The sequence below is a fragment of the Galeopterus variegatus genome, unplaced genomic scaffold (genome assembly GCF_000696425.1).
Source record: "Galeopterus variegatus unplaced genomic scaffold, G_variegatus-3.0.2 Scaffold883, whole genome shotgun sequence".
In the NCBI taxonomy this organism is placed as follows: domain Eukaryota; kingdom Metazoa; phylum Chordata; class Mammalia; order Dermoptera; family Cynocephalidae; genus Galeopterus; species Galeopterus variegatus.
The window spans coordinates 554036-570669 of record NW_007726994.1 but is presented as its reverse complement, the minus strand read 5'-3'; the positions used below and the strand labels follow the sequence as shown (position 1 = coordinate 570669).

General features: G+C 34.6%; 1 protein-coding gene across 2 annotated transcripts in view; it reads right to left on the bottom strand.

Annotated features, from left to right (window-relative positions):
- The window catches only part of PSMD14 (proteasome (prosome, macropain) 26S subunit, non-ATPase, 14), a 96472-nt gene that overhangs the window by 7229 nt on the left and 72609 nt on the right, over positions 1 to 16634 (bottom strand). Inside the window, exons 9-10 of one of the 2 annotated variants that reach the window (XM_008573163.1) lie at positions 11347 to 11421; positions 9850 to 9975 (exon numbers count right to left, since the gene is read on the bottom strand). In XM_008573163.1, coding sequence (XP_008571385.1) covers positions 9850 to 9975; positions 11347 to 11421 — 201 coding nt within the window. The remainder of the gene's footprint in view (positions 1 to 9849; positions 9976 to 11346; positions 11422 to 16634) is intronic. The other variant, XM_008573164.1, reaches the window with a different exon arrangement.

Sequence of the window (16634 nt, the reverse complement as noted above, 5' to 3'; positions counted from 1 at the left end):
TGAGGGTTGCGATCCCGTTGCCGGTCCCGGTCCGGTACGGGCGCGACACTGAGGGTTGCGATCCGTTGCCGGTCACAAAAAAAAAAAAAAAAAAAAAAAAAAAAAGACTCTGGAGACTGACTGTTGGAGAAGAGAAAGAGACAACAACATTTCAAGCCTACATGATGCCTAGAAAAAGGAGAGTGTCATTGACAACTAAACTGGTAGAGGAAACTGTTCTGAAGAAGTAGAAAGTAAGGAAGAAAACACTGTTCACTGTTGAACAGTACATTTGAAATGACTGGGCCATGCAAATGGAAAAGTCTCAGAGATGGTGGAGTTGAGAACAAATTTCAACTGAGGAAAAAAAAAATTCAAAGTTGTTAGCACTGCTAAACCACGAAAATAGATTTTTTTTAAAAAATTTATAAAAATAGAACAGCAAAGGGGCAAGGAAGGGCTGAATATTGGGACTGCTCACAAGAGAGGGGGCTGGCTAGCAAAGGCAGTACAGTGGTTGTTGCCAAAGACTCAGTAGAACAGGGAAGTGTATGACCACAGAAGTAAAGGGAAGAGACTTAAGACTTAATTCAAAGGTATGAAGTGAAGGCAAGAGGACAAGGAAAGCAACTGAAAAAGAGAGATGTAAGACTCAGTGTACTAAGAAACTAAATCAATGACCTCTTTTAACAAGCTGAAAACAGTAAATTGTTACATCATGGAAAGGTTATGCCTCTGAAAAGACCAGAGGCAGGCTTAAGGAAAAAAAATCAGTGACCTAGGAGGTTATATTTTATCCAGTCAATCCAAAGGAAGGGACAGGAACAAAGTATGCTATGACAGAAAACAGTTGAAGATTAGTAAGAAAGTTGCCCTTCAGAGGGCACTGAATTTCCTTAAATTTTAGAAGTTTATGTTATGTTCATACTATTTAATGACTAGTTGTCAATGATGATTAATCACTTAATAAAGTTATATTTTTGGTAATAAATAAATAAATAAATAAACCAAGTATTACATCATTTCATATATTCATTCATTCAACAAATATTTACTGAGTATCTACCATTTACCTGGAAGCATGCTGGATACTTGATATATGAAATCACAGAGCTTACAGACTAGTTGTAAAACCCGGAAATTAAAAAATAAGAATTAGTTTGACAGAAGGACAGAGTTCTACTGGAGTATAAAGGAGTAAATAGCACTCATTTGGTGGTATGGTGAGTATTAATAATGAGAAAGGGTTAAGCTGAGACTTGAAAGAAAAGGAAGAATTGGGTTGGGGATATGGTGGCAAGGAGTACTTCAGGCCAAGAAGGAAGAACTATCAGTATTGTGACAATGTAACAGTGCTAAAAGATAAAGCTACAGGAGCAAGCAGTATCCAATTCCAGTTTGGACCTCATTCTACAGCAATGAGAAGTCAGTCATCAAAGGCTTTTTAAAAGCAAGGTATATCATGAACCAATTTGCATTTTTTGAAATGAGATGAATTTCACATAACTAACCTAGTACACATTAAGCTGTTACTCCCCATTCCTCCTTTAGCTAAGTGCCTGGTAACCACCAATCCACTTTCAGTCTCTATGGATTTATTTATTCTGGATATTTCATGTAAATGGTATCATACAATATGTGATCTTTTGTGTATGGCTTCTTTCACTTACTATAATGTTTTAGAGGTCCATCCATGTTGTTGCATGTATCAGTACTGCCTTACTTTTTATGGCTGAGAATTATTCCATTGTATGTATATGCCAAGATTTGTTATCCATTCATCTACTGGTGGACATTTTGGTTGTTTTCACCTTTTGGCTTTTATGAATAGTGCTGCTATGAATATTCATGTACAATTTTTGTTTGAATACCTGTCTTCAATTCTTTTGGGTATATACCTAGGAGTGGAATTGCTGGGTTATATTTTGATTCTACATTTAACTTTTTGAGCAACCACCAAACTGTTTTCCACAGTGGCTGCACTATTTTATATTCCCACCAGCAATTTACACGGGTTCCAATTATTCCACACCCTCAGCAAAACTTGTTATTTTTCCATTATTTTTTTTCCTTTTTGTCTTTTTTCGTGACTGGTAACGGGATCGCAACCCTCGGTGTCGCGCCCGTACCACGACCGGCAACCAGATTGCAACCCTTGGTGTCGCGCCCGCACCGCGCTCAACCAGTGAGCGGACCGGTCTCTATATGGGATGCGAACCCTCGGCGGGAGCGCCACCACACTCCCAAGCGCCGCACTCTACCGAGTGCGCCACCGGGCCGGCCCTATTTTTCCATTATTTTGATTTTATCCATCCTAGTGTGCATGAAGTGATATCTCATTGTGGTTTTGCTTTGCATTTCCCTAATGACTAATGATACTGACTGAACATCTTTTCATATACTTGTTGGCCATTTGTGTATATTCTTTAGAGATATGTCTAAATAAGTTTTTGCCCATTTTTGAACTGAGTAATCTTTTTGCTGTTGAACTGTAAGAGTTCTTCATATATTCTAGATATGAGACTCCCACCAGATATATTATTTACAAATATTTTCTCCCATTCTATAGGTTGCCTTTTCTCTTTCTTTGATAGTTTCCTTTGATGCACAATTTGCATTTTTGAAAGTCCTTTCTACAGTATGAAATATAGATTTGAGTGGGAAAGACTGCAGTTGTTGAGCTGACCAGTTAACTCAGCTGGTTAGAGCTCAGCCTTGTAACACCAAAGCCACAGGTTCAGATCCCTGTACCAGCCAACAGCAAAAAAAAAAAAAAGGATTGTAGATGCAAGGAGACCAATTAGAAGGTAAGGCAGTGACAATGCAAAGAAGATTAACTCAAGAATTTAGTTAGTAGAATGGCTGGTTGATTGACTAGATGTGGGAGAAAGAGGGAGGGATCAAGAATAATATTCATAACAACAGAAGTGATTGTAGTCATCATTTTATTGAACACCATGTGGGAGATACTTCACATATATTGTTCACAATCCTCAAAACAACCTCATTTTAGAGATAAGAAAACAGGGTTTAGAGAGGTTGACTTGCCTCTAGCAATACAGGCAATAAGTAATGAAATTTTGAGATAAACACAGTCCTATCTATGTCCAAAGACCTAAAAGCAACATTCATGACAATGAGGGAAATCACTACTTTTCAATGATACATCCTGAAAAATGATTTAAAAAAATCTAAATCAATGACCTATTAAGTGGCAGTAAACAGCATATATTATTTACAAATAGGAATTTAAAATAAAGATTATATATTTATACACCTACTTGTCTGTGTGTGTGCACCTGTGTAATACAAATTGTGGTTCAGCTTGTTGAAAAAAAACTAGAGTTTACTAGTTGCCTACCCAATGTCCATCTTTTCCTTCTTTTATAACATATCCCTGACTTTACAAAAGGCATCAATGCTCCCAGCTAAAAGACATTACATTGCCTTTCTTGCAGCTAGGTGTTTCCATTTGACTAAGTTCTGCCAATGGGCAGTGCTGGCTTGAACTTACAGAAAGGATTCTGAATGGGAACTGATTTATCACCTTTTGCCCTTCCTTCTCTTCCTGTTGTGTGAAACTTAGATGGGATGGCTAAAGCTCTAGCAATCACACTGAATCATAAGGTGACTTAAAGATGGAAGCCAATACAAGGAAAGTAGCAGACCAGAACAATAAAAGGAACCTTGGTCTCTGATAACTGTGATATTCATATTGGCCATGAAGTATAAGAGACATACCTTTCTGTCTTTCTTAAGCCACTGTTATTTTCAGTTAACACAACCTTAGATATAAGTAATACTGCTTGATGCAAAAACTGAAAACAATTCAGAAATTACATAAAGTATAGAATTCCCCTACCTCCCACCTTAGAGGTGACCCTGTTACCAACGCAATATGTTGACATATACAGTTGTCCCTCAGAATCCTTGGGAGAGTGGTTCTAGGACCTCCTAAAGTCACCAAAAGCCTCAGATGCTCAAGTCCTTGATATATTATGGCATATGTAGTATTTGCATATAACCTATGCACCTCCTCCCATATATTTTAAATCACCTCTAGATTATTTACAATACTGAATACAATGTAAATGGTATGTAAATAGTTGTTATAGTGTATTGTTTAGGGAATAATGACAAGAAAAAAGTCTGCACATGTTCAGTACAGATGCAATTTTATTTTTTCAAACATTTTCTATCCCCATTTGGTTGCATCCACAGATGCAGAACCCATGGATATGAAGAGCTGACTGACTGTGAGATAAACAGATACCTTTGAAAAAAGGGAGGGAAGGTAACATGGTAGGGATTTTATTCCTGTTGTTATATAATTTAATTTTTTATATCTAACAGCAGGTTGTAGATATTTATCTAATTTAGTTCTTATGGAATTTTATTTTTCATAATAAAACCTTAAAAGAGAACATATTGGTTTAAAGAGTTATATGCACTTAAAATTGAAAGATGGCCTCCAAAAAGTGTTGCATAATTTACTTTCCCACTAGTGGTAAATTATTTTTAAAATTTAAATAGAAAAAAAATTTCTACGTATTATAACTTTTCTCTTTCTCTACTTAATAAAGTTGGAACTTTTTCATGTTTATATGCCAATTATCTTTCTGTGAGTTTTCTAACTCTTTTGCCCAATTTATGATTATTGTTTACAATTATTTTATAGAAATTCTTTGGATATTATGGATTTGGGGGTATTACCTCTTTCTATGTTATAGGTACAAATATTTTCTTCCAGTACGACTCCTAACAAGCACCCAATAAATGTTAATTATTATTTTATTGAAGATAAACTTTATTGCCAGTTTATCAAATTTTTAAAAGCTCATATTGGGCCGGCCTGTGGCTCACTCGGTAGAGTGAGGTGCTGATAACACCAAGGCCACGGGTTTGGATCCCATATAGGGATGGCCGGTTCATTCACTGGCTGAGCGTGGTGCTGACAACACCAAGTCGAGGGTTAAGATCCCCTTACCGGTCATCTTTAAAAAAAAAAATAAAAATAAAAGCTCATATTGATATTCTTACTAGAATTAATGTTAAGGAATCTTGATAGCAGCTTTATAATATTGAGTCTTCCCATTTGTAAACATGGTATGTCTTCATTTACTCACAAATGTTTTTAGTTTTCTTCACATTAAGTCATATATATTTATACATTTATATTTCTTGTGATAACTACTAAATATTTTATAAACTGGATGCTACTGTAAACCCATTTGCCTATATTTTTCAACTGCTTCCATGCTATGTAACTGAGGTTACCACCTACCTGATCCTTTATTATAACAGTTCTAATAGTTTTCTAGTTTATTCTCTTGGATTTCTATGTTTGATTAAAAATATATCCTGTCATATTCAAATAATGATAATATAGCCTGTTTTCCCCAATATTTATATCATCTTTTGTTTTTCTTATCTTATTGCACTAGCACAAGATTCTCCTACTTACTAGAGCTGCTATAGTAAACCAAATGTAATAATATATCTACACTTTTATATATAATCATATAAAAGAAATATCCAAACTTTCTTTCAGATTACTAAGTAAGTCAATATTTCCACAAGAAAAGTAAACTGTTCAGATCTCAGAATTTATACAGCTGCATGCTTAAAAATAAGGCAGATTATTATTTTTCTATGCTACTCTTAAAATGCTCTTTGCAATTCATTTTTCCACCTGCACATTCATTTACAAATACGTAATAAAATATTATCAAATTTATTTAAAAACAGCAGATGCATCTTGGCATGAATAATTTAGGAGATACGGAATAACAGAGTTGTGGGTGCTGTAGTTCAGTAATTAGGAAAATCAAATGAATAATAGCTAAGTAGAATTGCTGTGCAGAATTCAGACTTGAAATTGAAAACTTGGGACATAGGAATTTAATTGTTTTCTAACCACCTTTCACTTTAGGACCTACTGGCAACTAACAGTAATTACTTCAGTTTAAAACACCAACCAATTAAAAAGAATACCATGAAGAATTGGTGGCATGAGCCTTTCTTTTTATATTTTAAGTGTTACTAAAAAAATCCACCGTATTTCTTTCAATCACAGAGGGAATTACATTCCCAAATTTGGACTCTTTCATATCACAGCTTACACATTGTTTTCATTTTATAACCAAACCGTTCAAGTTTTTGAGTACTAAAGAGATTTTTTAAAACTGTAAAATAGTAAAAACTTCTGTAGATGGGCAGCAGTAACCATAAATAGGTTATTTCCTGGCACTGGTACCAATATGAATTTACTTAAATGTGTGATGGTACAGAGAAATGAAAACCATTCCTACAATCCGCTGAATAATAACTTGTCTTAACTTTTTTATTTATAAAAGGTTAACTATTTTAAATATGAAGAACTATTTATTTCTCTTTATCTACTTTCCACATCATGAAAACATATACTAAAAGATAAAACATATTTTCTCTACAATCTAGCACCAATGGGGATTTCCAGTTAAAGCACTACATATAGGGCCGGCCCAGTGGCGCACTGGATAGTGCGCCGCTTAGGAGGCGCGGCAGCGCTGCCGCCCGAGGGTTCGGATCCCACATACAGACCGGCTCCCGCTCACTGGCTGAGCGAGGCGTGGGAGCAACACCGAGGTTTGCAATCCCGTTGCCGGTCCCTGGTCCGGTACGGGGGCAACACTGAGGGTTGCGATCCGTTGCCGGACACGGAACCAAAAGACAAAAGACAAAAAAAAAAAAAAAGCACTACATATAAATCAGGGCACGCTCTTCAATGCCAAATCTAATTCTGCTGGAATTTAGTTTGCATGGGCCCAACCAACTTTATTTCAAAGCTCAATTCTCTCAAAAGATTTGTTGCTACACTTGGTAAATTTTATACACTGTCTCTTGGAAAGTATTTTTTTATAAGATGTGTTTAATCTAAAATGGGTAACAGGAATTCTTTAAACTATTTTTTTGCAAGATTTTTCGTAAGTCTGAAATTGGGTCAAAATAAAAATTTCAAAAGAAAATAATTGAAATAGGTAATATCACTTTTTGGTGTAACAACTGATATAAATCTTAACTATGACCCTGAAATGTTGACCTCTAGCCCTTACCATTAATTTTTAGTCCCACATTTCTAACTGCTTGTTTAAAAATGAATTCTTTATGTCCTTTCTCAATATTTCTACTTCTATCTAAATTGGAAATGTTAATGGTACCAACATACAATCACCTTGGCAGGAAAGCTTTAATTCATCTTTGGTTCCTCCTTCTCCTTTCACTTCATCTGTCCAACCAGTGTCATGCTTTATTTGCCTATTGATGCCTCCACTCCCTCTGCCACTATAGTAATCCAGACTTGTAGTATCTCTTGTATGGGTAATAGCAAGCTCCTCTTAAATAGAATTTCCATTTCATATTACCTTTTACAGCATTCCTTCTTCTACACTGTTGTGAAACTGTTCCTAAAGTCCAGTTCTAGACATATCATACCTCTGATAAAAAATTATTTCTTATCCTGATATTCCAAGTCCTGTTACTTCAAGAACTTTTTAAAACTTAATTCCCCACTATTAACCCTCATGTACTATGCACTCTAGCCAAGCACACTGTTTCCTAAACATGTCCTAAGCCTTTTCTCCTCCCACATCCCCAACATCATCTTTATCCATTCATCCATTGATTGAAAATTAGGTTGATTTCATAGCCTGGCTATTGTGAATAATGTTCCAACTACTGGAGTGCAGATATCTCTTCAACATACCGATTTCATTTCCTTTGGATAAATACCCAATAGTGGGATTGCAGAATGTGACCCATGCCTTTTCATTCTATCTCCTAGCTTTTGCCTGTGTTTATTTTGCCTAGGGTGACATTCCTCCATATGTCCAAATCTTACTCATGCTTTAAGGCCTAGTTCAAATGTTGTTATTCTCTAAGCCAGCAACCTGGGTCTTGCCCAGATGGAAGTCAGAGCCTCTGAACTCCTACAGAACTTCACAAGGCTCCTCTACGACAGTATTCTCTAACTTCAAGAGCACACAAAAGATTCTGAGTAAGTAGGTCTGAGAGTCATCATTTCTAACAGGATCCCAGATGATGCTGATGCAGCTGGTCTGTGACAATTTGAACACTAAGGTGTTATGGAACAGAGCAATTTTTGCCTACTGGTTTGCTTATTATGAACTTGTCTTACTGTCTGTTCCTATAAATGAAGCAAGGATCTCCGTTTTCTACTGCAACTTCTACAGGAGATGTTCAGTAAATATATGTAAACATAACACTGCATAATGTGTAAATGTGTTTTTCAAATTGCAGGTTTTCAACCCATTAGTGGGTTGCAATCTACATGTATGTGTGTAAGATTTGTATGTATATAATTGAAACAGAATAAAATGGAGTCAAATGAGAAAGAAAATAGAATATATCACATGTAATAAAGGTAAATATTATTTTGTAAAAGTTTTGTTGTGATTATATATATATAAACACATATACATTTGCATGTACTGGATCAAAATGTAAAGCCTATTTTTTTTTTTCCTTTTTGTCTTTTTTACTGACCGGTAACGGGATCACAACCCTCGGTGTCGCGCCCGTACCGGGGACCGGCAATGGGATCGCAACCCTTGGTGTTGCGCCCGCACCGCGCTCAGCCAGTGAGCGGGAACCGGTCTCCACATGGGATCCAAACCCTTGGCGGGAGCGCCACCGTACTCCCAAGCGGCGCACTCTCCAGTGTGCCACCTGGCCAGCCCGTAAAGCCTATTTTTAATGTGGGTTTTGGTCTAGAAAGCTGAGAAACTGCATCCCCAAAAGATACGCTGAAATCCCAAGGCCAGTTAAAGATTGAAGTTACGCTGCTATAAGCCAAAGAATGCCTGGGACTACCAGAAGCTGGAAAATGCAAGGAAGGTCACTCTCCTTCAGGCTTCAGAGGGAGCATGGCCCTGCCAACACCTTGATTTTGGACTTCCAGCCTCTAGAACTATGAGAGAATAAATTTCTGTTGTTCTAAGCCATCTAGTTTATGGTGACTTGTTATGGCAGCCCTAGTTAACAAACACAAGGAAGATACATTTTACTCATATCTTAAGTATTTTCTTAATTTCAGACTTGTAAAATAATATAAATCTATAAATAAAAACATTATCACAGCCACATATATTTTAGCACACAATAAACATTTTGAGGATATTTTACAAAATATCACTTTTTAAAGTCCTCATATAGTCTCTTCTACTCTTCTTTTCATCATCCTGTTTATTTTTTTCATAGCACTCATCACAGTGTATTATGTTGCGATTATTTGTTTACCTTCTATTTGCCCTACCAGAAAGCAAGTTCCTAAAGGGCAGGGAACTTGTATGAGGCTACTTCAAAAGTTCATGGAAAAATATGAACTTTTTGAAGTACCCCAGCATGTGTTATTTTTACCCCTGGTGCCTAGTACATAGTAGATTTTCAATAAATAGTTAATAAATGAAAAACAAAAAAGTTCATAAAGTAAGTTATATGTAACAAGTATTAAATGCTGCTGTTGTTGTCAATATCCCTTTGCTCCCCTTCTCTTGTAAGAAAAAAATCCCCTGAACAATGAAGAGATTCCAAATGTGCAACTATATTACATGGTCTGCAACAGGGGTTGGCAAACTACAGCTCATGTGCCAAATCTGGCCAGCTGCCTGTTTCAATAGAACATAGACACATTCATCTGTTTGCGTATTGTCTATGGCTGCTCTGCACTACAATGGCCTGCAAAGCAAATATTTACTATGCAGTGTATAAAACAGGCCTTGCTATTTTTACTTATTTATATTTATACAATGCTTGGCATCCAACCATATATATTCTAAAGATTATAAAAAACAAATGTTGAAAGTAACTTACCTTATTATAATTCTTGGCTAATTCCAACATCTCTTTTACCACTGATTCATTGTGTTTACAGTGTTCACTATAGTCTTGAAGTGTCAAACCTTCCATCCAACTCTTTTTATGCAAATTTAGCAACATCTAAAATATATAAAGAAAAAAATAATTATTTTCCTGCCTTGAGGATATTTTACAGCCTGTACCCACTCTATGTAAAATTAAAAGTAAGTGTTAAACGTGTACTTGAAGCAATCAACTAAATCTATCAGAGCAGGAGTAAACTTTGGGACACAGTTTCCAAGCAGTTGGAAGAGAGCTTTATAGGGTCCCTTTAGGCCAAGGGAGAACTGGTCCCCTGCTCCGCTCACTCATCACTATGCTCAAGCATATCTGGGTTCTTTAGGTGAGTTCATGGGTGGCTCTGACCTTTTAAAACAGGTTTATCAAACTTAAAAAAACAAAAATAAAACTCTTCTCTCAAAGAAAATCTTATATAGCACATCCTCCTCCCAATATATAATTGAGATTGAAAATGGAAGTGATCTGGTTGAAAGTGGGATAGGTATGGAGAGCCCAACTTACTCTACTTTCTACTCCCCATATGCACCAGAATCCCCTTCTAAGGCACCTTCGTGAGAAACAGTTTCAACTGGTAAGAATGGTCTTGTTTGCTACTGATTGTTTATCACATTTGGACCTGAGAGTGTACACAGTAACCTACTGGCTTAAACTCGTTGCTCTTAAAAAGAAATTTTAAAAGTCTTTCCCAGAGAGAAAAACATGAAGCTAACTTGGTAGACAACTAATTGTAGTAGTAAGGACAGGAAAAGTGGTTCAGATTGTAATTTCAAAATGACATAGGCAGAGTTACATATTTGGGATTAATTGAAAGAAAAACTGTACTAAAAATAATCCTACAATAGTAGAAACAAGCAAAAGAATGCTAATCCACCAAAATGCTAAGTAATTTTTTAAAGTAATCAAATTTGAAAATTGCCTGGTATAAGAAGGGATAAGAATCTAGTTCAAAATATCTGAAAATCTTAAACTGTTTCTCTTTTAAGTCATCTTTGGTTAACTATAGGTAAAAAAATGGTCTATTTTTAAAATATATTACCAAATTTCAATTTAATTTATTCCTCTTAAATTTGGAAAGCTATATATTTAAATAATTTAATTACAAAAGGTCACTTTATTGGAGAAGATAAATTAGTCAGAAAAATCACAGAATCAGGAAAAATAATTTTATAATTTATCATAATGCCAAACTGGAATGTTTGATTTGTTTCCTACTTTCTCTCTGACTTTAGCACCTACCAGTAAGGTAAAATATGTCTTTCAATATGTCCAATAAAATATTCCTCTGTGTTATCCTTCAATTCATCAGGAATGGAAAAATATTTGCAAACATCAAAAGAGGTCAAAAATTCAAATTCAAATCATATACCAGTTAATAGTTTAAATGGCTTGAGAAAGATTATTTCCTCCTCTACGACAAAAATCTAAACTTACCTTCTGTTCCAGTTCATTTTTCCGATAGTTAATAGTAATGGAGTAATAATGTCTGTTTAGTCCATGAATTAATGCCTACATAGATAAATGATTTTAAAAAGTACAAATTAATATTTTTCATCTAAAAACACAGATAGAAATGTTTGAAACTGATGACATAACTTGTACCCAGTACCTTTATGATCCTCTAAAAAAGGCATTTTATCCTAAATAAAGATTAAATTAAAATATTTTTGTTACAAGTTTAGAAGTGAAATTTAGAGGGATGGGTTACACATTCCTCAAAGCATGATATGCAGCAGCACTAATTCAACAGTTTTAGTAGCCTTGCTCAGAGTCAGAGTTAAGGTTTGATCTCATCATAAGTTATAAATTAATTACTCATAATTTCTTAAGTCTGATTTTATGATGTCTAGTGGGCTCTTTGGTATCTCAAAAGAAATGCCTAAAAAACTGTAATAATACAGTTGTTTCTTCACCCACATTAATCTGGGGTTTCCCTTTTTCCTAATTCAGTTTTGATCCATTCAAATAATTGTGTCCACGAATGTCTCCAAATTACCAATGTGGAGTTGTTCTTTACTGGGTCTACCTAGCTCACGCTTTTTCCAGTGACATGCGATCTTACTAATCAGAATTATTTTTACTGCACCCAATCTCCAAGACAAACAGGCCAATCATAATAAAAACTTAAGCTTATGGCATGGCTTTATTAAGAAACAATAATGTCAGATGTGCTGGGATCAATTTACAACTGCCCAAGTATCTAACTCTAGCAACAGGGGTTCAAATGAGGTTCAGAACAATATTCTAGGGGACCTAAAGGACCCTCTATCAGCCTAGTTACACATGATAGTACAGAAATACACCTTAGGAATATTTTTAGCAAGTATAATAACAAAAAGGGGTTAACTCTCAGGAATCTAAAGACAAAGCTAACCAAAATAACCACCACTCTCTAACTAATAAATTTTTACAATGTAGGTAGATCTTAATGTGTTGAGGTAGAGGAAGAAGGGGTGGGGAAGTGAACATTTAATGAATACCTAACATCTTCTTTACACATTACATCCTCTAACTTTCACAACAATCCAGAAAGGTAGGCTGATTACACTTGTATTTTGACAGATAAGGAAAATAAGGCACTATCTTAATTTGTCCCAGTTTATAGCTAGTAAGAGGCTGAGCTGAGTATATGAACCCAGGTCATTCTGATTCCATAGCCCATGTTCTTTCTAACATGTTATGCTATAATACATGTTAGAAAATTCTTGATTAAGTCTATGTACTTTAAGGATCAGGATGCATACAAAGCATAATCTTATTTTTAAGTTTTGCTAGAAAAAATAATTCCACCAAGTATTAAAACATTTTAGATATGTACTGTAACAATTGATGCTTATATTCCTATGTCTGCTACAAAAGTGAGCTATGAAATCCCATATGAAACAGTGACCTATTTTAAATGGCTGATATAATTAAGATACTAAGAGTATCTTTAAATTCTTATCTGTTTCAATAATCATGAGGAGCAGTGAATTAAATTTCAGTGCATAAAAATGCTATATTGTGCAAATCAAAAAGTGGAACTAGTCAGGGCCTCCCTACTCTGTACTCATATTTGTATACATTAGAAGGTATACCTTTGTGTGGAGAATTAGAAAAAGGCACCCAGTTCTCTAAGCAGACACAAAGCGACTGGAGAGTGAAGCTTGGGCTGGATTCCCTATCATCCAAGTGCCTTTATGTAATGCACTAGCTGTATGAGTATACATGATGGCCATAAAGCTAATAATAGCTGTGGCGAGTACACACAGAAGCCAGCCAATGAGCCCACAGACAAGCCCACATTTTAGAGATTAACGGTATTGCTGAAATATACAATTTGGTATTTGATGGCACTATCTACTTGATTTTCAATTACACTACTTAGATAAAAGTAGTAAGACTAACACAGGCAGCATGAAAGACTAGCAAGTATCATGATAACAAACAAATGGAAGTTTAAATCAAATGATATCCTCAAGAAGTCTTACAATTTCATTTACTCACTTGGTATGTACCCCCAGTGCACTCATCCCAAATCATAAGTTAACTGGCCATATGCTTTTTAGGATCACATGGAAGGAGGACTGCAGATGGCCAGTTTACTTATGACTATACCTCCATACACTCACTACCGTGGAAAAGTGGGCATATTATAAAATGTACAGCTTATGAAGTACATATAAGCTATTCATAGGTTCTTGATAGGTTTAAAAAGTTTCATGCTCATAAATAAGATGCTCAGATCTAAAGATAAATTTGTTTGCCTTAAATTATTTTACACTGATAAACTAAAAATAAGCTGCGAAATGATATCCATTAAATCACATTCTAAAATGAAGCTTTCTGTATATAAATAGAATAAATCTAAAAAGAAACAAAACATGTGTTTTGTGATTCTCCCTAGAGTGGAGAACTGGGTTGCAGAAGCCAAAACTGGAAGGGAGAGTTTTTGCTAAATACTTTTTTGTCCTTTTTGAATTTTGAACTGTATACTTATATTATCTATGCCTAAATTAATTAATTAATTAATTTCCAACTATGATATAAACGAATGAGGAGATATGGTTATGAGTATCAGTTCCTACATAAATTCACTGGATAACCTGTGCAACTCATGCTTCTGGGCATCAGTTTCCTTATCTACAAAACAACCATAATGATCCCTTCCAGTATAATTGTTTTATAACTGTGTTTTCAATAATTATTGAAAATAATGTTTTACAAAGAGCTTAACTCTATTACACAATTCAATTGTACTTAGGGCTACACTTAGAGACTCTCAGATCTAGCACATGCATTTCTGCATCAATATTTACTAAATTTCCATGAGGCTGACAACCAGTCTTCAAATTTACTGTGACACTTAAGGATGTGAAATATCACTGAACAGTTTTTTAATGGAACAGTTTTAAAAATTTAGTTACTAAAACAAGTACTTGTTTACTCTCAATTCTAAACATTTGACAATAATGGTCAAATGGTCAAAGTACAAAATAATATAAAGTGTCATATGTATACTAATATAAAAGCCTATAGTATAGGCATTATACTTTTCTCTACCAGGATTATGAATGTCTCCTCTTTATAAAACACAAAAGTGAATATAAACTTTTTAGCTATGCTACATCAACACTGTCATTTTAAAAATAACTTTTTTCTAAAAGCAATACATGTTTCACTATAGAACATTTAAGAAATATGGACAAGGAAAAACAAGAAAAAAAATCCATAACTATGTCACCTGAAGGTAATCAATACTAACAGCTTGGCATAAACATACAGGTAGTTTATAAAATTTATATAACGGAGAACTTGTACATCCTATTTTATAATCTGTTTCTTAACATATTTTGAACTTTCACCAAATTATTAAATAGTAGTCCACAATGTAATTTTCCTCTATTACTTTAAGTATTAATAGTAAAGAAATCATGTTAGAAAATCAATAGTAACCACCAGTATGGTTCCTGATGGTTGCTGTCAGGCTTCCGTCCCTACTACTTGAAGTTGGTTTAGGAGGAAGGCCCCTTTTAATAGTAACTAACATTACCTTCAAAATAAAAGGCATGGCATTTCTGAAAGACTTCTGATCCTCAAGTTAAAGACTCTGCTAACATATATTACAACTCTATTATGGATATTACCATTCACTTTGGGTTCTTTTGGGCTGCTTTCTTTCTAGCTTGTCTTAGAAAAATAAGAAAGTGTTTTAAGGTGTGGCTTTGTTGTCATTTTTTGGCTTAATCCCATTTATGTGTTTTAGCACTGAAATTGTCTTAAAACTGTAAAGCACCCAGGATAGATTTCATACTGATGGGCCCTATATAAACTGTGAAATAAATATACTTGCAGATGCTAACTGGAAGGCAAAACAAACTAAAATGAAAGGAAAAGTAATGATGCTGTAGCTGTTATATACACAGGTTGTTTAACATAGGTTTAGGACCTGCTTCATAAGGTTCACGTTAAATTACAAACTATAAAAAATATAAACTGGACTATTGATTCTAATATTGATTATACTCAATTTTTAAGGTTTAAAAGCAGTATTTTAATTTAAAAAATAAAACCTGCAACAGGTGGCTGTTCAATTTCAATTGGTAAAAATTTCTGTCAGAAACATACCATGTAGTAATCACAATGATCTTAGACTGTGAGATGCTACTTAATCTTTTGCAAAAAAATAATGAAGTAGTATGATGCTATGGGGGTTTATCAGAAAGGTCATTATCACAGGCTAAACAGGTCCAATAATATATTCTCTTGGAACATGCAAGTATGGGCTTGTCCGTATCCAGTCAAAATCACTGGTAGCTTATTTCATACTCATTATTCTCTATAGTTTTCCCTGACTTGTAAAAAAAATTTTTTCAAAAGTAACACACCTCAATCCTTTGAAACAAAACATTTTCATTTTGATGAAGATTTCAAATGAGTGACTGCTACAGATTTAAGCATTTAAAAGTATAAAGTTATCAAAGTATAACCAAGGGTTAATCATGGTCAACTGTCAAAGCCACAACTCCCCAAAGACAAGCCCATGACAGAACAAGTTTTCAGAAGAGGAACAGCAATAGCTACTATAATGTCTTACTCTTATGTGTTCTATTTAACCAAACACGGTATTTCTTTCCTTGCAATTAATCATCAGAGAAGTAATTAACTATATAGACACAGACTGTGGTACGTTTAAAAACACATTTAAAATAATTTTTGCAGACAATCAACGTTTGTATAAAAACAATGAGGCATGTGAATGATACAAAGAAAACATTAATCACTCAAGAGGACATTGTCAGAATACCACTAACTCCAATAATGGTGGTTGATATTACCATAAAAAACAAGATATAAACTCTTATCAAAAGTAATATATATTAGAGTATAGCCTTATAACACCAAGGTCACAGGTTCAGATCGCTTTACTGGCCAGCCACAAACAAACAAACAAATAAATAAAGTATAGACATGTTTTATAGGATTTATTTTAAAGGTGGGGATTAAACCCAAAAAAAGGTAGAAAATTTTAAGTACTATTTAAGAATTGTTTCGAAGGCCTCTTAAAATATGAATCAATTATCCCATTATTTTCTGCTATGAAAAAGTCTACTAACCAATCAATGATGATAGCTAATGCCCTCCACCTGAAACTTCTATCAGTCCTTTCCTGCAATGTTAACCATGCAAAGCCAGAAGGTACTCTCAAGATAATGGCTCTACTATACTCCCCAAAAGGCTAT